The sequence below is a fragment of the Rutilus rutilus genome (genome assembly GCF_951802725.1).
Source record: "Rutilus rutilus genome assembly, chromosome: 12".
Taxonomy (NCBI): domain Eukaryota; kingdom Metazoa; phylum Chordata; class Actinopteri; order Cypriniformes; family Leuciscidae; genus Rutilus; species Rutilus rutilus.
In genome coordinates this window covers 28,053,151-28,073,601 of record NC_140217.1, presented here as the reverse complement: position 1 = coordinate 28,073,601, position 20,451 = coordinate 28,053,151, and the positions used below count along the sequence as shown (strand labels likewise).

Sequence of the window (20,451 nt, the reverse complement as noted above, 5' to 3'; positions counted from 1 at the left end):
GAATTGAATTGAATCAATACTGAACTGACATTAACTGAACAATAGCCGTAATGCATCATTTTCCTGTTATCACTGTAAAGCTGCTTTGAAACAATCTGTATTGTACAAAGCACTATAAATAAAGGTGACTTGACTTGACTTGACTAACATGTGCGTAAAATCTCAGCGAAGTCCATAAAGTAAAGGTTTTCTGTATCTAGTGTGGAGACCTGAACCAAATGAAACACTTCTGGGATTAATTGGAGCGTCAGCTGTGGGCCAGGCCCTGTCGCCTAACATCTGTGCCTGACCTCACTGATACATTTGTGTCTGAATGAGAGCAAAGCTGTCCCAGAAGTGCAACTATTAGAGAGGACCAGCTCCCTATTAATCCTCATGATAATTGAATTAAATGTTAAACAAGCAATTTGCTTTCGTCCACATTTTGGCCATGAGTTCTGTATGTCACTAACATGTCACTGGAGAATCTAAATGTAAGTTTTTCTGTTGTGAAGGTTATTGAGGGGAACAGGAATGCATATGACATTGTGCTGAAGGACATGGAGCCGCCCATCATTGCACGTTTTGTCCGCTTCATGCCTGTCATCGATCACTCAATGAACGTTTGCATGCGTGTGGAACTGTATGGCTGTGAGTGGCTGGGTAAGTCTGACAAGTGTTGAACTTAAAGTGAGTTAAATGCTTCAAATAATTGTGGTTTTGTCTAAAGGTTAGTCAAAAGAAAATCAACTAATACTTAAAGGGAAAGTTCACCCGGAAATGAACATTTACTCACCCTCATGTCATTTCAAATCTGCATGACTTTTTATTTTGTTTTGTTGTTTTTTCATACAATGAAAGTCAGTGGGGTCTCACGCTGTTTGGCCACCAATGCTCTTCAAAATATCCTTTTTTTTTCACAGAAGGAAGTCATACTGGTTCATTTTTGGGTGAAATATCCCTTTAAAGCTGTATTAAGCGATTTCTGAGAAACACTGTTGATATTTAAAATCAACCCAAACAAACACACCCCTCCCTGTGGAGTGGAGTGGACGTCTCTTTATCATAGCTAATGCGAAGATTATTTAAGGACCAAGACAGCAACAGAGTGTCGGCCCAGATCTGGATTCCATGTGTACCAGATGTGGGACGGATCTGGGCCGAGACTATGTTGCTGTCTGGGGAAGAACAAAAAATGAACAAACCGTACACAAGACTGAGTATATACAAGCAATAGTTACTAGTTAGTCACCAGCAGCACATCAGGTCCAGAAAAAACAATGACACTCAAAACTGTCCTGACAAAAACGGCATATCTTGGTTCTGTGAAACACAGCAATCCAATGTTACTCACGTATGGAGTAGAAATAAAGCAACCTCGGAGTCTGTTTTCAGGCCTTCCTTCTTAGGTCTCTCCAGCGGTGGAAAGCTTCTCCTTCTTAACGAGGGTCCTAAAGCTCTTGCCTGATAATAACCCTTCTTTTTCCAATGATATTCCTCTGACCTTTTCTCTTTTGTAATGTCTCTCGGCCATCTCTCTATCTAGTCTTTCTTCAAATCTCCCTCTTGCTCACTCTCTCCTCTCTCATCATGAGTGGACATGCCCCCTACTGCTGATTGGCTACAAGTGTGTTGTGGTGCTCTGTCTGATTTCTCAGAAATCGCTTACCGTACTTTTGAGGACGCAGTTTAATTAAAGGCCCGTGAAATTGCGTGATGCGGTTTTCTGTCCTGTGTTGATGTGTATCCTAATGAAACTGGAAGTTTGGGTGGTGCAACATGAGTCATCAATTTTTCTGGAAGAGAACGATTGTAAATTGAACATATTCAATCTGTTAAAAATGAATTTAGGCAACATTTATGCATGTCACACATGTTCTTTAGATTACTAAAATGTTCTTCACACCAAGAAAAAAAGAAATTTTCACTGAAAGGTGAATGGCTCTTCTGTGGCATCACTGTGGAAGCCCAATTTTGGAACCTATATTTTTAAGAATGTATGATATTGATGAGGATCTTCACAATCTCTATCTCTTTCTCTGACATTAGATTTGCAGTGATTTGTTAAATGCTGTTATGGAAATTGTTAATGCAGATGAGATTTTTATTATTTTGCAATGACAACTTTAATGTCCTTCCAAGGAATGAATCAGCATTGTAATTATAGCACAGAACCTCCTTGAACGTTTCCATTTTGGGACACCTGACAAAAGAAAAATGAGTTGACAATGTTCTCCTGTGGCTGTTTCTAGATGGCTTGGTTTCATATAATTCTCCACTTGGCCAGCAGATGACTCTCAATGGACAGTATATTTATCTCAATGACTCTGTGTATGATGGAGCCATGAGTTACAGGTCAGTACACTTTTCACAAGCTTGAGAATAAATGAGGAAGATACTGGATACTCCTATACACATTATCCTCTAGAGAAGTTTGAGTGTATAGTAAAATTAGTTTAGCTTTGATATGGAGATTTAACATACAATATATGATGTAAGAAAGTTAAACCTATGACTAAATGACAATATATCTCCGCTGATGACTAATTCAGTATCAGTATGGTTTGAACCGACCGGTTTACCTGATGCCTGCTGCCACATGGAAAATTTGATCCCGAATCAGTTACACAATACAGGCTAACTACAGCTGGCCTGTTATTGCTTGGTTGCTATGACGACAACAAGGCGCCAGGCCCAGGACCGGAGAGAGTCACAGTGGTTTCACAACGTTCACGGGAGAAATTGACTCATTGCTCCCTGAACAATACCTTCCATGACACAGTGCAAAGTCTGTTTACCTTCTTGTGTGCGTATATGACAGAGCTGGCAGAAAACCGCAAAGCAGAAATCCAAAATTAAACTATCACAAGAGCGACAAGTGTCATTGCTGGGAAAAAAATAAGATAAAGGCTCATATAATGCCGCCATCTAGTGGTGAAATTATATAAACAGCATAAAATACTGAAATATGAATATTTTATTCATCATTATCTATATATTGAATTAATGAAATACAACAAAAAGGAGCCTTATGGATTTATATATTTTAAAATGTAATTTATTCCTGCGATGGCAAAGCAGAATTTATTTGAAACCAATATGTTTTGTATGTAAATTGTGAAGTGAATGTGAAAGTCTTCACTGTCAATTTTGATCAATTTAATGCATCCCTGTTGAATAAAAAAAGTAATATTTTTGAATGACTTACTGACCTCAAACTTTTGAGCAGTAGTATTATATATATCGGTGTTGCTGTCGCTGTTTGGATTTAAATAGGCAAATGCTTAAGAGTCTGTGATTGGATTATTATTGCAGTGATATTGTGTTTCTACCATGTTAACAGTTCTTCTAACCCTAATTGATGTAGTGTGTAGCTTTTCATTTCTTAAACAGCCATGTAGGAAGACACACCATGGCCATATTCATCAGGCTCAAATTGTGAAAGAATGGTTGGGAGGGAGCATAAAGAATCATTTCCACACATGAATTGGCACCTCTGAGTCCAGTTTTAAATTCATTAAAAGTCTTTGGGATGTGCTGGAATAGACTTCACACAGAGTGCTTGACTCTTGCATCGTCAGTACAAGATCTGACCAAAAATTGATACACCTCTTGATGGAAATAACATCACAATATTTATATATACACACAAAAACATACACTCTGTTTTTATTCTCCCCTGTAGTATGACAGAAGGACTTGGACAACTGACGGATGGCATGTGTGGTCTCGATGACTTCACACACAGTCACGTGTACAACGTATGGCCTGGTTATGACTATGTCGGCTGGACCAACGAGAGCTTTCCCAATGGTTATGTTGAGATCATGTTTGAGTTTGACCGCACCCGTAACTTCACCACCATGAAGGTATAAAGTCTGTCATGTTCCGCTAATTCTTTCCTCTTCTGCCATATGAACTTACTAGGAAAGCAAGCATAAGAGGGTGTTATTAAAGGTGCAATCTATGTAATTGCTGAAACTGAACTATAATTAAGCTTATTGTAAAGATTAAAGGTTTAAATGACCCAACTCTTCCTAAAATTACACCCATAATAATGCTTTTGTATTCATTCTCTCTCCCTTTTAATCCCAATTGATTCAGGTGCACTGTAACAACATGTTCTCCCAAAGGGTGAAGACCTTTCAGAAGGTGGTGTGTTATTTCCGCTCAGAGTCAGACTGGGAGGCCACACCTATATCATTCAGCCCTGTGATGGATGATGTCAATCCCAGTGCCCGCTTCGTCACCGTCTCACTCTACAATCACATGGCCAGTGCTATTAAGTGCCAGTACTACTTTTCTGACATCTGGATGATGTTCAGTGAAATCACCTTCCAGTCAGGTTAGACCATGCAAAGACATCGACCGTAATTTCGTAATGGCGCAGGCATTGGGTAAATGACTGTTTTAATTCCCTGATTTCAGATACAGCCATGTACAACACAACTCTGGCTCCCCCGAAGCCCGGTACTCCCACCAGTAATCAACCAGGTCAGATTTCCCACTGATGTTGAGTCATATGTTGAGAACCAGTAGTTTCTATCAGGGACATGCACATACATTTTGAGGGGCAGTGGCCCAAACCAAAAAAATTTGGGGGTTCATCCAGTCAAGAGTGGCACCTCAGCCGATGAGGGTAGTGGGACAGTGGCTCTAGCCACCGGGACTCCCTCCTGTGCACGTCCCTGAGTTCTGTGCCATTTTTCATTCATCTTTTCATCAATAATAATACAAGTTTAATTTATATAGCACCATTCCATAGCTCAAGGACACTTTGCAGGTTATTTTTCTCTTTTCCTCTTTCTTAGACGATGACCCCACCCACAAACTTGATGACAGCAACACCCGGATCCTGATTGGCTGCTTGGTCGCCATCATCTTCATCTTAGTGGCCATTATTGTTATCATACTATGGAGACAAGTGTGGCAAAAGATGCTTGAGAAGGTGAGATGGAATTAAATAAATGTAATATTTAAACCATGTTGATTATTTTATGTATTTGTGACAGGCAGAAGTTTACATAGCTTTAAAATGTGATTAAATAGACTTCAATGACCTACACTACCTTTTAAAAGTTTGGAGTCATTGAATGAACACACACAATATTTATTTTTCAGATAAATGCAGTTTAAATGCTGATTTTAAGCTTTCTATTCATCAAAAGAATCCAGAAAAAAAGAACCACAGTTTTCACAAAAATCATCATTGGTTATACAAAAAAAAAAATATATATATATATATATTATTTAGCACAAATCAGCATATTTCAATGATTTCTGAAGGATCGTGTGACACAGAATGGCTGCTTAGAATTCAGCTTTGTCATCACACTAATAAATTATATTTTAAAATGTATTCAAATAGAAAAGAGATCTATATATAAATTAGTATTAGTATATAGTAATAATATTTGTAATATTTGTAATAATAGTAATAAAACTGTATTTTTGATCAAATAAATGCAGCCTTGGTGAGCAAAAGAGACTTCTTTCAAAAAGACCTTTAAAAATGTATGAGAACAAACTTTTGAGCAATAGTGTGTGTCCAGTCATGTCTAATTATGTGTACAAGTCTGATTTTAAATCATGTCTATGTCTCAGAATATTCCCACATGAACTTCACCAGACCTTAACGTAATAAACAAGGATGATAATTATGACAAACTGTTATTGTAGTCTGACTGCATGGCCTCTGAAACAGAGTGATGCTATTAAGGCATGCGTAAGTGGATTGTGAATATGATTTCATAGATGCATAATGCTTCAAACTACTGGTAAATATTTTAGACTTTTTTTTAGCATTCTTCACAAAACATCCTTCATTCCAGGTGTCTCGGAGGATGCTGGACGATGAACTAACTGCTAGTCTGTCAATACAGAGTGAGACCTTCACCTATAACAACAACAACAATAACAGCCCCTCCTCAGTGTCCAGCGAGCAGGAGTCCAACTCCACCTATGAGCGCATCTTCCCTCTGGGACCCGACTACCAAGAGCCCTCCCGTCTGGTCCGCAAACTGCCGGAGTTTTCCCAAACATCCGAGGATACCGGTGAGTTCCAGAAGCGAAATTTTGAATATATAAGGAGGGCAATAGCATATATACATATACAGTATGTTTGTATTTTTCTGCAGCATCAACAAGTACAGCTTCCAAGTCTGCTCCAGTGAGTGTGCAAGAGGGTGTCCCACATTATGCTGAGGCAGACATAGTCAACCTGCAGGGTGTGACTGGGGGAAACACCTACGCTGTGCCCGCCCTCACCATGGACCTGCTGTCAGGGAAGGATGTCGCTGTGGAGGAGTTTCCTCGGAAACTGCTTACCTTTAAAGAAAAGCTGGGAGAAGGGCAGTTTGGAGAGGTCAGTTCTGTATATTTTTGAAAGAATGATAATTATTCTAATTGCTGATTTGTTGATCAAGAAACATTTCTTGTTATTATCAATGTTGATTTTTTATTTTTGGGGGGGGGATTCAGGTTTTGAGAATTCTTTGATAAATAGAAAGTAAAAAAAAACAGCATTTATTTGAAATAGAAATATTCCGTGACATTAATGTCTTTACTTTCTTTACATTTTTTTTTTAAATCATACAAAATTGCAAAATCATTAAATGATATCTGAATATAATAAATGGTTGTTTTTGCTGTTGTGTTGCCAGGTGCATTTGTGTGAAGCAGAAGGCATGCAAGATTTCATGGATGAGGACTTCTCCTTCGATGTCATTGAAAACCAAACAGTGCTTGTAGCTGTTAAGATGCTTCGAGCGGATGCCAATAAAAACGCTAGGTTTGCATGCCCAAATGTCACAATCGTGACTCCCATAAATGAAAGCACAACACTGACACTACATCCTAATCAACATCAAATGCATGCAAAAACCAAAATACAAAAGCCGTAACAGTGCTTACACAAACTTTCATATTATGAGCAAAATGTAAAAGAAAAACTACACACAAAAATGACAATTCGGTCGTTGTTTCACATCCATATATGCTGTTATTAGTTTTATGACAGAAAATATTTATTGTTTTTGTTCCACAGATGAAAAAATTAATTTAATTTTCATTGATCCATCCCTCCATCTGTAACATCTAAAATAAACGCACACCTGCCAAAAAGCCATAGCTCTTTTTCCCAATACCTTACAGGAATGATTTCTTGAAGGAGATAAAGATCATGTCACGATTGAAAGACCCCAACATCATCAGGCTGCTGGCAGTGTGTATGAGCTCTGACCCTCTGTGTATGATCACCGAATACATGGAGAACGGAGACCTTAATCAGTTCCTGTCTCGCCATGAGCCTGAAGGCATGATCGCTCTCCTCAGCAACGCTCCAACAGTCAGGTTGATACCAAATCTTTTTAAACATTTACATTTAAGTATAGAAATGGCAATCGGAAGTGCAATTACAGTGGTGGACTGGGACTTTAAAATCCCAATGAAAAATCAACACATTATTACAAAGGAAGTGTACGGAATTGCAGAAATAGAGTCAACAAGCGACTTTTCATTGCTAAATTTTATTTTAAGGAGTGATCTTAACCAGGTTATGACTCATATTCTATGTTTTTACTGTCTCAGCTACAGTAACCTGCACCACATGACCACACAGATCGCTTCAGGCATGAAGTATCTATCTTCACTAAACTTTGTCCATCGGGACTTGGCCACCCGCAACTGCCTTGTAGGGAAGAACTACACCATCAAGATTGCAGACTTCGGAATGAGTAGGAACCTGTATAGTGGAGACTACTACCGTATCCAGGGAAGAGCGGTGCTGCCCATCCGCTGGATGTCCTGGGAGAGCATTCTTCTGGTCAGACACACACACACACACACACACACATAAACTTGACAAAGGAAATAAGTGTTGTATTTTCTGGCTGCAAATACATTTCTAGTGACTTATTTTTCATAAATGCTGTAGGTTAAAACAGATTCTGTGTCTATAAAAGTCTGACACGGGATGATTTTTGTCCTTTACAGGGGAAATTCACCACATCCAGTGATGTGTGGGCTTTTGGCGTGACACTTTGGGAGATGCTTACCTTCTGCAAAGAGCAGCCCTACTCACAGCTTTCAGATGAGCAGGTCATTGAAAACACAGGGGAGTTCTTTCGGGATCAGAGGAGACAGGTAAAAGGATGCTTAAAGTGATAGTTCACCCCAAAATGAAAATTCTGTCATCATTTACTCATCTTCATGTTGTTCCAAATAGGCCTGCCACATTTTAGATTAATCCTCTGATTGCGTGTTGTTGTTTTTTTTCAGTTTTTTTTTTCACATTTTGCCAAATAATATTGAAAAAACTGTTGTAAAGTACTTAGAGATAGTCAAAGTTTTTCCTTCATCGAATGAAGGTTTGTGTGTTTAATCAGAATGCATTATATTATATGACAGTCAGCATTGGTGGTTGCAGCAAACATGAGTTGAGGCAAGATCTAGATGCAGCAGTTAACTTTAATTAACAATAAATCGAGGAGACTGGAGGAGTGGGGAAGGACTAGATAGGAGTTCCGAGGCAAGTGGGGTCACTGGAACGAGGATTGATGATGGCAGGATGTGGATGTGGGCTAGGGAGGCTGCGGCTGAGTGGTAATGTCCTCCTCTTCCATTTCGCCAACTTAACCAATAAACAAAAAATAACAAACACACTGTACAGCGACGAGAATGGACAAAGAATTACTCAAACAGAGGACTAGAGTATATATACAGACAAGTTGACTGAGGGAGAAAACAAGAGATAGGTGGGGCTAATCAATCAAACAATGGGTAACTATGACAACAAATAAGAAGCGGGAACATAGGAAACAAAGGCACAAGGAAAACAAGAAAGTACAAACATAAACCTCATAATTATATTATATTATACAAATATACATTTTCATAGCATTCAAGTAAACACATGGGCCTATTTTATTAAAAAAATTATTATTATGGACGATTCCAAGTAAAACAATTATGTATTAGGATTACACTGTAAGTGACATGAACAAAACAGAAATCGTTAATTTCAATTATCTGTATGACAATTAATCATCACAACAAAAGTGACAGGCCTAGTTCCATACTCATAAGACTTTGGTTTAGCTTTTAAACAAGTAATGTGATATTTTTAATAAAACATGAGAGGTTTCTGTCTAGGGCCGGAGTGAGGCCCATTTTTTTTTTACTCCTATACTAAATACTATTTAATAAATATTTACATACTAAACTATGTTTGCATACAAAAGCAAACATTCAACAATTAAATTATTATGCATAGCTGAAAAATGACCATGCTCATCTATGTTACACTGTTTTTAAAAACATTGATGGATAATTCACTCCCCTCGTTTCATATGGATTTATGGTTTTACGATGCCTGAGTTTTGGTTAACTAGACCTTTCAGTGAAGGGACAGAAACCTCTCATGTTTCATTAAAAATATCTTAATTTGTATTTTGAAGAGTAACCAAAGTCTTATGGGTTTAGAAGGAAAGGACATGAGGATGAGTAAATGATAACAGAATTTTTATTTTTGGGTGAACTAACTCTTTAATTGCTATTATGGAGAGGTATATGAGATTAAACTGATCCTATTAATCTAAACCACGTCTAATAGTTCGGAGTATTTTCTTATCCTCAGATATACCTGCCCCAGCCGCCAATGTGTCCGGACCCCGTCTACAAGCTCATGTTGAGCTGCTGGCACAGGAACACCAAAGAGCGTCCATCTTTCCAGGAGATTCATCACACACTACTGGAGTGCAAGCCGTAGTGTCCACTTATGTTCCAACCTTGGCACTCCCAGAGACATTTCAGTTCGCCCACAGGACTCCAGTCAACTACACACAGCAACACGCACTTAAACATTCCCATGTATAGGAAGTTCGATCAGAATCTATCATTTTTTTCTGTAGCTATTTTCACTGTGAGTGTGCAAAGGCAAACTGATATATATGTATATATATATATATAGTATGATTGAACTATACGCCCCCTAACTAAGTGCCTGCGGTTGGCAATACCTGGGCAGCACTAGGCTAAAGAAAATGTAGCAATGAATTTAGGCACCTTTAACACAGAAGAATTGGATTTTACACACTGTGTATTTTCTTCAAATAACTTTATTCTAACCGAAATATCTATAAAATATCTTTTTTCTGAATAGAAAGAGACATTAAAACATGGTATTGGCTACTAATGGGCCTTTTATTATTTCCAATTTAATGTTGTTTTCAGTATTTTGAGGCCGAAGACAGCTTGAATGTAAATAAGAATCATTAATTGACATTCAGATTCACCTTTGGTTTTTATCTTGATGTCACTTGACGTTTGTGTACATGTTCATCTCATTTATTGAAAATGCTAAAGTATTTCGTTATTTTGCATTTTTTTTTTTTTTTTCTCTGTAGTAAACTGCAAAGACCACTTTCAACCAAGTGGAGTAACAGAAAATTTATCTGGTTGCCACAGAATTTAAAATTCAGAATCAGAAAAAATTCAATTCAAATTGTAAATGTAAAATGTATAGTTATCCTGCAATTACCTATATATGTGTTTATATTTAAGTGTACTGCTTTACAGAAGTGTTTTGCTTGTTATGGTGAAAATGGTGATTATTTAAGTCCATTTCATTATTTTTCTTTGCTCAAAACAACTTTTGTATCAAGAAACAGAAATGTCAGCATAATGAGCTATAAATAGCCATAATCCTTTTTCAAAAATCTGTTACAATATTTGCATGAAGTAAAACGACTTAATAGTAATTGTACATTTTTTCATTATATTATTTCCTGTGTGTTCATCTATTCTCGAAGTAGTACATTTATTATCAGTTTTGTTGATCAAAGATGAAAATAAGCTTATTTTAAAGCTGTTTGTCTTTCTTTTATTTTAGAGTATATTCTAAGTGGTGCTGAATTGCTAAACTGTTGGATAAATACTGGATTTGTATTGAACAGATGCACTATGATGGTTTACAGTAAGTTGTGATGTGTTTTCGCATGTGAAAAGTGTTGCAAATGGGACACTCAGAAATCTGTTTTGTAATTAACTTGTATACTTGTAAATCATTTTTGTATGGTCATTGTATATGACTATAATATTGAAAATGTGTGCACCTTCTGGGGTCAGTTGAGATATCTGCCATTCTATAAGTGTTTTGGTTGTGGATTTGAAAGTCTCTATCTACGTGTATAGATTAATTTTAACATTCTTGACATGACTGATGAAGTTGCATTATAGATATGCTTTAATTCTAATTCTGCACTGTTTAAATGTTTTCTCAGCTGGTTTTCTCAGCAAGTCTATTAAAGTTTCTTCCTTCATACTATTAACACAAAACAGTAGGCTATAGTCCTTTCTGAGACTGAGTTTGTTTACAAAAACCTGAAAATATTCAACATTCCACTTTATAAAACATTTTTCTAAAACATCATCTTTGTGAGGAGAGGAACAACTTTTTGATATATATTCTCTACATTGACAATATCTTATCACAATGAAGGGGAAACTGGATTATTTTTTATCAATAAGAAAAATATACTGCATTTTCTTTCTTTAATCGTTTGATGCTCTATTCGTATCCCAAAGTTTAAATGCTGTATTCTTTTAATAGCAGTCTTTTTTTCCCCCCACTAATAACCTTTTGTACATGTAGGCCTATGTGTTAGAAATTTGTACATAAGATATAATAAATTGATGAATCTCTAAACATGTTGTCTAGATATTTTATAATTATAAAAACAGATTTCATACTTTCACAGTAATAAAATGTGTATTTGTATGTAAATTTGACGTTTGTGTGCAGCTTATTCATTTTGACGTTGTCTGTAGGCTACTCGTTATTTGCTTTTTAAAGGTTCATATTTTTCCCCCAAATAAATCTCATTTTAAAACTGAGTTTCTAATAATAATGCTCTTGCTATCACGTTATTTAGTTTTCCGACGATTGGTTAGCCTGGTCTGACAGTAGCTAAGTCTTGATTGGTCAGAGTAGATGTCACGTCACAGAAAGGAAACAGCTGATTGGCCGATAGAAGTGTGACCTCCAATCACACCATGGCGGCTGTGCAAACTCCATCCGTCCACTCACACACCGGCGAAATACCACATTAGAAACTGTTGCGAAGGGAAAGTACAATATCACAGGTAGCATGGCATATATTGTATGAATGTAAAGATAGGATGAAGAAAGTAGTGTTGGTAACCGGTGCTAACAGGTAACAAAACTGTGTGTATTTAATTGTTTTCTTTATAGTTTCACATCACTGTTATAACTTATAATAGTTAGACATCAGTTTTAAACTTAATTCTGTTGTCATTATAGTGATGGAAACCTTTGGTTATTTTTCAATTATCTTTCTGTTTTAAATAACCAAAAGACATCTTTGAAAGAAATACATTAGAATGAATTGTATTATTCTGTATGTGTTCTCATTATAGCCAGTAACTTAGTTGACATGTTGCACAATGCATCTCTTTACTCTGTAAGCTAATGTTCACTGCATATAGCCTAACCCTGTTTGCTGTCATGTGTTCAGTGGTATTGGCCTTGCCCTGTGTGAGCGGCTACTAAGCCAGGATGCCCAGCTGCAGCTCTGTCTGGCCTGCAGGAACATGCAGAGAGCTGAAGCTGCCCGACAGGCTCTTCTAGTGTCTCACCCTCAAGCTCAAGTTTCTCTGCTGCACTTAGATGTGGGCAACATGAGCTCAGTGCTCAGGGCTGCTGAGGAGTTCAAGCAAAAGTAAGACATCCCAGTCCCTGTTTACCAAAATACACTATCATTTTGATGGACTTCATGCTGCTTATACTGAATTATTTTAGTTTAAGCATATCGTGACCAAGCTCTAAAAAGCATCATAAAAGTAATCTGTATAACTCATCTGCTATATTCCAAGTCTTTTGAAGCTATTTTATAGTTTTGTGTGAGGAACAAACAAAAAAAATCCTGCCCTCTAAAATCTCATTTGCGCATATTCAAATTTTGTGCACCACAGTCGGAAAGCATGAACCCAGCTTATTATGTTATGAAAACATTATTTCTGAATGTTCAAAATGTCCAGTATTTTAAAGGCAGGGTAGGTGATTTGTTCCAGAAACATTTTTTGTTAGGCTGGTTGAAAGTCTCACATCCTGATAGCAATCACTAAGTTAAGTGGTCTAAATGTATTTATATGTATATCTCGTCTGTGCAATCAATTCCAATCATCGGTCCGAATGACCCTGCTCACGCAGACATCACACGTCATCAGCACGTTTTAATGCTATATGAGTTTCATGCTATAAGCAACCAAACCATCAGCCATAGTTCCTCCTGAACCAAAATCAACAAGCTAATGCTGCATTCACACCATAACTACTGTAATTTGGAAGATATGGAAACCCGTGACACAATACTGTGACAAATGTATGCGTTTCTATGACAATATTATTAATGACGAAATGAATCTGCAGCAGTCAGGTGGTACAGGTCAGAGGTCTTTAAGTTGTTTATGTTCATTATTATTGTAATGTTATGTGCTTTGAGACATGATGTACTTTAACACTGTCTTTCGTGACGCTTTTGTTTTCTCCTTGCTGTACACGTTCATGTGATTTGAAGGAGGCGTGGCTTTGTGGAGCACTCTTAAGGGAGGGTGGGATCTTATGCTTTCAAAGCTAGCTCGCTATTGCTAGCCTCTCTGAAAATTACCTATCCTACCTTTAAATGCTGTAACTTTTTTTTTCTTGATTATGTGAATGTTAGAGAAAACATTAAAGGAATGTTTTGTCTATTTTATAATTTTGCAAGTATTATGGGAAATTTACTTTTAAACTATCTGAACAAAGTAGTAGATAGTAACGTTTAAAAAACTTTTGACTAACATCTAACTGTTTCATGTTTTGAAAAATGTTCCATGAATGATGTACAAATATATTTTTTTTTGGTAATGCAGAGGTCTTCAGCGACTGTCCTGCAGAGTTTAGCTCCAACCATTCAAACACACCTAAACCAGCTAATCGAGCTCTTCGTGATTGCTTCAAAATCGCAGGCAGGTGTGCTGAAGTAGGTTGGAAATAAACTTTGCAGGGCAGTGGCGGTGCATCTGAAATCTCATACCTACTGTATGAGTAGGTACTACATTTGAATATACTTAGTAACCGTTAAAAAACATGCATACTACCCTTTTGGCATACTGTTTTTCGCATACTATATAGTAGAGAAGTATTCTATTTCGGATGCAGCGTGGGCCTCCAGAAGCAGGGTTGAAGACCTCTGTGCCAATGTATTGGTAAACTTAAAGACAGAGAACAAATGTTCTATTAACATTAACCTTCCCAGAATGTTAGCCAAAGTTCTGAGATTGTTCCCTGTTGACTGATGCAATTTGGTGTTATTATACAATTTTCAGTACTCTAGTATCCATGCCATAAACCAACAAAATAAAATGAACTTATATGTAATGAAAAGTTTGAGTACTTTTTAAACCCCTTGGAGCCAATGCAGGAATTCACACAAAGTTAATCAGATTAGTCCATCAATACTTTCGTACTTGGTATTATATGACCAGTGAAGCACATTTGGAGCCCCCAGTTTGATAAACGAAGATTAAAACGTTATTTAATATATATATATATATATTTTTTTTTTTTTTAACAGGTACAACAGATTGGACTATCTGTATCTCAATGCTGGAATCATGCCTAATCCCAGGGTAGATCACAAAGCCTTTTATAAAGGCTTGTTTTCTAGGTACAGTATTTTTTTCTATTTACACTACCGTTCAAAGGTTTGGGCTCAGTAAGAATCTTTTTTTTTTTTTAACAAGGATGCATTAAATTGATCAAAAGTCAAAGTAAAGACTTTTCAAATGTTACCATTTCAAATAAATGCTGTTCTTTTGAACTTTATTCATCAAAGAAAATCCTGGATTTTTTTTTATCATGGTTTCCTCAAAAATAATAAGCAGCACAACTCTCTTTAACATTGATAATAATAATAATAAATGTTATGCATAATTAGAATGATTTCTGAAGGCTCATGTGACACTGAAAACTGGAGTAATGGCTGCAGCTTTGCCATCACAGAAATAAGTTACATTTTAAAATATATTAAAATAGAAAACTGTTATTATTAATAGTAATAATGTTTCACAATATAACTGTTTTACTGTTTTCTTTTTTTAATCAGATAAATGCAGCCTGATGTTACCGACCCCAAACTTTTGAACAGTGGTGTATAGTTTCTATACCACAGAAAATTTCTAAAATGTTTGTGCCCCAACATTACTTCCCTCAACTGTAAATATGATATTGCTGTCATATTATGTACTACACCTGAAAAGAATACAATACAGCACACAGACTATGCAAATTTCTTGCATGTAATTCTAGATAAAAAAAAAAAAAGGCTTGTAATGTAATGCATCCATCAGCCAGCGATTCAGTAATATACATTTTAAAACATTGATTGTTACGTACTTAGTACTGTGTTGTATACTTCTTTTAAAGTTAGTATGCAGGTTATAGTATATACTTATGTCATAGACAGTGTGCTGTTATATTATAGTATATTACAGTATGTTGACTATAGCAGAAGTCTTTGATTATAATTCATTTTATCTACCCATCAGAAATGTGGTTCACATGTTTGCCACGGCGGAGGGTATTCTGACCCAGGAAGATAAGGTCACACCCATTGGTTTGCAGGAGGTGTTTGCCACTAATCTTTTTGGTCATTTCCTTCTGGTAAGTTGATGGATAAGAACTAGCGAGTGTGTTTCAATGACCACACATAAAAATAAACCGAACATAATAACAAACAGAGACAAAACTAGTGTTTTTTTCACCACTATTTCTATGGGAGCATAATTTGGCTGTGGTAGAACAGTATTTCTATCTTTTCCGTGCAACACTATCAAATCGTCTGCCTCAAAAAAGATCACCAAGAACAATATTTCATTCATGGATGCCACAGCATTCATTTCACTCTTGTCAACAACCTGTTCCCTTGGCAGCTGCTCGATCAATAATTCATCTGAACGTCTCTAGTGCTGAAGTTATTTTGAGTCCTCGAATTGCAGCCCTGTGCTTCCTTGTGAAGCGTTGCTGATGTTAATTGAAGAGCTCGTTCATTTGCACTGAGGCATCTGGTCATCAGCGCTGGAAGTCAGAGCAGCAGAGTTCACTCCTCATGCTTCTCTATACAGTGGAGTTATTGTGACTCCGGTGGCTCAGACATTAAAGTTGCATTAGATATGACACTCCGTGTCCTCGAAGGCTAGACAAGACATATCGATTTTCTGCTGAGACGGCACAGAATGAGGGCGATCAGTTGAGGCTTGTGTTTCTAGTCAAGTTGCCCTCTGCTTCTCTCTTACTCACATACACATATTTTAAAAATATATAAATTAGTAAAATAACAAAAACATATAAACAAAAAAACTAAAATATACAGTACCAATCAAAAGTTTGGGTCTGTAAGATTTTTTAAATCCTTTTTATAGAAAGGAGGATGCATTAAATTCATCAAAAGTGATGTACATTTAGAATTTTTTTAAATAATTCAATTTCAAATAAATTGAACTTTCTAATGAACATTTAGAATTTTTATTTATAACCATTATAACCATGTTTCATTTGTCAGCCATTTTGTTCTCAGGGTGTTCTTCACTGTGTTGTTTAAGACAAAGTGTATGTTGTAATTATTATTTTTTTGAGTGTCCTGACATGTCAACCTTTGGCTCGCCTAATGGTGATAGTTTGGGGCAGCATTACCACTATGGAAGACAAAAACAATTAGTGTTTTTGTAATTCTGTTTAGTATGCAGAAATTAAGCAGTACATTCCCTGATCCAACTGTATTTTTTGCTCCTGTGACAGGTGAGGGAACTGGAGCCCTTATTGTGTCAGACGGACCACAATTCTCTAATGATCTGGACATCTTCCAGTAATGCCCAGCGATCAGCCTTTAGTCTAGATGACATACAGCATCAGAAAGGCCATGAGCCCTATAGCTCCTCGAAATATGCGTCTGATCTACTCAGCTTTGCCCTAAACCGCCACTACAACAGCCGGGTAAGTTCCCAGTTCCCTGCACAGCTTGAAAGCCACACTCTACAACTTCCAAACATTTGCATGACATTATATAGAGTATCATAATATACCATAATAATTTATTATTATTATATTATTTGTGAATTATTAATTAATACTTTTGATCCGTTCTCAGGGTTTGTACTCATCAGTGATCTGTCCTGGTCTGGTCATGACTAACCTCACCTATGGAATTCTACCATCATTCTTTTGGACCTTCATCATGCCAATAATGTGGCTTGTAGGTCCCCAGTTTACTTTACTTCTTGTTCATCAACACGATAACTGGAATGTCACACAAATTTAACAATGTCCTAATGTCCTGTCCTGTCTCATCAGATAAGAATATTCACCAACACCTTTACCCTCTCACCTTACAATGGAGCGGAGGCTTTGGTATGTACTAGCATCACCCCAAATGGTTCAGGCATCATCAAGTTTAACCTTGAATAATTATTACATTACACTTACCGGCCACTTTGTTAGGTACACCTGTTCAACTGCTCGTTAATGCAAACATCTAATCAGCCAATCACATGGCAGCAACACAATGCATTTAGGCATGTAACCATGGTCAAGATGGTCTGCTGAAGTTCAAACTGAGCATCTGAGCATGTTTGTTGGTGCCATGACGGGCTGGTCTGAGTATTTCAGAAACTGCTGATCTACTGGGATTAATTTAATGCACAACCATCTCTAGGGTTTACAGAGATTGGTCTGAAAAAGAGAAAACATCCAGTGAGTGGCAGTTCTGTGGGAGAAAATGCCTTGTTGATGTCAGAGGAGAATGGCCAGACTAGTTTGAGCTGATACAAAGGCAACAGTTACTCATAACTCATAACCACTCGTTACAACCGAGGTTTGCAGAAGAGGATCTCTGAACTCACCACACATCAAACCTTGATACAGATGGGCTACAGCAGCAGAAAACCACAGCCGGTGCCACCCCTGTCAGTTAAGAACAGGAAACTGAGGCTACAATTCACAGGCCCAGTAGAAGATTGGAAAAACCGTTGCCTGGTCTGATGAATCTCGATTTCTACGGCAACATTCAGATGCTTGGGTTAGGATTTGGCGTAAAAAGCCATGGGTCCATCCTGTCTTGTATCAACAGTTCAGGCTGGCGGTGGTGTAATGGTGTGGAGGATATTTTCTTGCTACACTTTGGACCTCTTAGCACCAAATGAGCATTGTTTAAATACCACAGCCTACCTGAGTATGGCTGAGTATGTCCTTCCCTTTATTACCACATCTTCTGATGGCTACTTCCAGCAGGATACCGCTCCATGTCACAATGCTCAAATCATTTCAAACTGGTTTCTTGAACATGAAAGTCAGTTCACTTTAATCAAATGGCCTCAACAGTCACCAGATCTCAATCCAATAGAGCACTTTTGGGTGGTGGAAAGGGAGATTCCCATCATGGATGTGCAGCCGACAAATCTGCAGCAACTGTGTGATGCTATCATTTCAATATGGACTAAAATCTCTGAGGAATATTTCCAGCACCTAGTTGAATCTGTGGCATGAAGAATTAAGGCAGTTCGGAAGGCAAAAAGTGGGTCCAACCCAGTACTAGCAAGGTATACCTAATAAAGTGGCTGGTGAGTGTATGCTGCATCCCTTTATAGAAATGAATTAATTTACTGAAATCTTTGACTGGGAAAAAATGTATGTTTCATAGTACATGGAATGAAGAGAAAAAAGAAAAGTGAAACCACTTTGACTAATAGTTTTTGAAGCTTAGTGTTGAAAGTCAGTTGGAAGAATGACTTGGCCTCATGGATTTCTCCTGGTCTCAGTTTTCATCTATTGTTTTTTTTATTTCACAGTTTTGGCTGTTCATGCAGAAACCTGAGTCACTGGACCCATTGGCCAAATACCACAGTTTGACCTCTGGGCTTGGAAACAATTACACCCAACCACGCAAGGTCAGACCTGACAAGCGGGTTCCCTCACTCATCTATTTTTATGGCCATTTTAGTCCAAGAATTGTAATTCTTTTAAAATGTAGTTTTATATAGGAAATTATAGTCTACAGAGTTTAAATTCTTTGTGATTTGGTTAGTTCTGCTAAGAAATGGTTGGACTTTTATGTATCTCAGCTGTTGATCCTGTTCATATCAATCATTACTCATACCTACATAATTTGACAATGTTTTTATTTTTTTTATTTTTTAGATGGACATTGATGAGACTATTTCAGAGGCCCTGTATGTGAAGTTATTGGAACTTGAGGATACAGTGCGTAAGAAACTGAGAGACGAGGATCTAGATATCAAAGCAAAAATCTAAATGTAAAATATGGAGTCAAAACTCTCGCATTCTATCCATCCCCACAAAGAAATCTTTAAGGAATTCCTTAATATTTGTTTTTCATGAAGATCGAAACACTTTATATGAACTGATTGTGGTAGTCCAGCATTATGAACTGTCATGTTCTTCACGTTTTTTTTTTTTTTACTTGTATTTACAAACAAGTACTTGCATTAATGTATTTGGCAAATATATCACTTATATCCAAAGTGACATTCAAGGTATACATTTGATCAGTTATTGCTTTCCTTGGGAGTCGAACCCATGAACTTGGGGTTGCTAGCACTATGCTCTACTTTTTGAGCTACTAATTATGAATGGCTAATTATTGTGATTTTTCCATTAGTTTTGTTGCAGTGACAACCAAGGTGAATGGTTTTTTTACCATTGTAAGTACTGTGAACAGTCAGCAGTCTCTGACTCTGATAGAAATGGGATCACAAATCTGACATGTATTTATCTATTTTTATTTTGTCACCCAAAGGGCCTTCTTCCAAAATGATTTGATTTAATAAGTGTGTATAATATAAAAGGCTAGTCTCTGTCATCTCTTTCCAGTGAATAATTGTGTATGTGTGGAACTGTGTAAATTTTTATGATTAATAAATTGCTTGGCAAAGTACTTACTGTTTAATGTGTCTTGAGATTTCAGTTTAACTTTACTTTGAGAGATCTAATCCTCTTTAAACAGAAAATGGGTTCTTCGCACTCAGCCGATACACTATGTACAACATTATTTTTTCTTTGTTCACAGTCAAAGTATAAAGCAAATACAACAAAGTAAGTTGTAGTGCAGTTGTAACAACTTATTCAACAACACACAGCATTAAATAAACATACATATCAGAAACTAATGATTGTAATTCGAGCTTTATTAGCATGACAAATTGTACATTGTATTGCCAAAGCATTTGTTACATGAGCATTACAAATAAAACTGAACAAAGTAGAACAAATTCTGTCTTAAACAAGTGTGGAAAAACACAACAATACAGCGTATGTACTTTCAGTGGTGTGCGTGTGTGTGTGTGTGTGTGTGTGTGTGTGTGTGTGTGTGTGTGTGTGTGTGTGTGTACAAGAGTTTGTGT

General features: G+C 36.9%; 2 protein-coding genes across 5 annotated transcripts in view; both read left to right on the top strand.

Annotated features, from left to right (window-relative positions):
- ddr2a (discoidin domain receptor tyrosine kinase 2a) overlaps positions 1-11,712 on the top strand; it is a 36,656-nt gene extending 24,944 nt beyond the window's left edge. For 3 of the 4 annotated variants that reach the window (XM_084426143.1, XM_084426144.1, XM_084426145.1), the window contains exons 5-17: positions 495-642; positions 2,232-2,334; positions 3,665-3,848; positions 4,084-4,324; positions 4,408-4,473; positions 4,791-4,927; positions 5,811-6,033; positions 6,117-6,343; positions 6,642-6,769; positions 7,132-7,329; positions 7,567-7,801; positions 7,972-8,121; positions 9,614-11,711. In XM_084426143.1, the coding sequence (XP_084282269.1) occupies positions 495-642; positions 2,232-2,334; positions 3,665-3,848; positions 4,084-4,324; positions 4,408-4,473; positions 4,791-4,927; positions 5,811-6,033; positions 6,117-6,343; positions 6,642-6,769; positions 7,132-7,329; positions 7,567-7,801; positions 7,972-8,121; positions 9,614-9,745 (2,172 nt within the window). In that variant the 3' untranslated portion in view covers positions 9,746-11,711. Of the gene's footprint in view, positions 1-494; positions 643-2,231; positions 2,335-3,664; positions 3,849-4,083; positions 4,325-4,407; positions 4,474-4,790; positions 4,928-5,810; positions 6,034-6,116; positions 6,344-6,641; positions 6,770-7,131; positions 7,330-7,566; positions 7,802-7,971; positions 8,122-9,613 lie in introns of all 4 variants that reach the window. The other variant, XM_084426146.1, reaches the window with a different exon arrangement.
- Positions 11,713-12,030: 318 nt separating this feature from the next.
- Positions 12,031-19,423, top strand: hsd17b7 (hydroxysteroid (17-beta) dehydrogenase 7). Its single transcript, XM_084426787.1, has 9 exons — positions 12,031-12,191; positions 12,513-12,716; positions 14,613-14,705; positions 15,586-15,700; positions 16,835-17,029; positions 17,184-17,288; positions 17,387-17,443; positions 18,880-18,978; positions 19,229-19,423. The coding sequence occupies exons 1-9, from the start codon at positions 12,157-12,159 to the stop codon at positions 19,340-19,342; spliced, it is 1,017 nt and encodes a 338-aa protein (XP_084282913.1). The 5' UTR covers positions 12,031-12,156; the 3' UTR covers positions 19,343-19,423.
- The last annotated feature ends 1,028 nt before the right edge of the window (positions 19,424-20,451 follow it).

Bases quoted from the DNA above. Each gene is read 5' to 3' on its own strand.
- hsd17b7 (XM_084426787.1), top strand. From the start codon at position 12,157: ATGAAGAAAGTAGTGTTGGTAACCGGTGCTAACAG. The intron at 17,289-17,386 runs GTAGGTCCCCAG...CTGTCTCATCAG, and splicing joins TCATGCCAATAATGTGGCTT to ATAAGAATATTCACCAACAC. The intron at 17,444-18,879 runs GTATGTACTAGC...TTTATTTCACAG, and splicing joins ACAATGGAGCGGAGGCTTTG to TTTTGGCTGTTCATGCAGAA.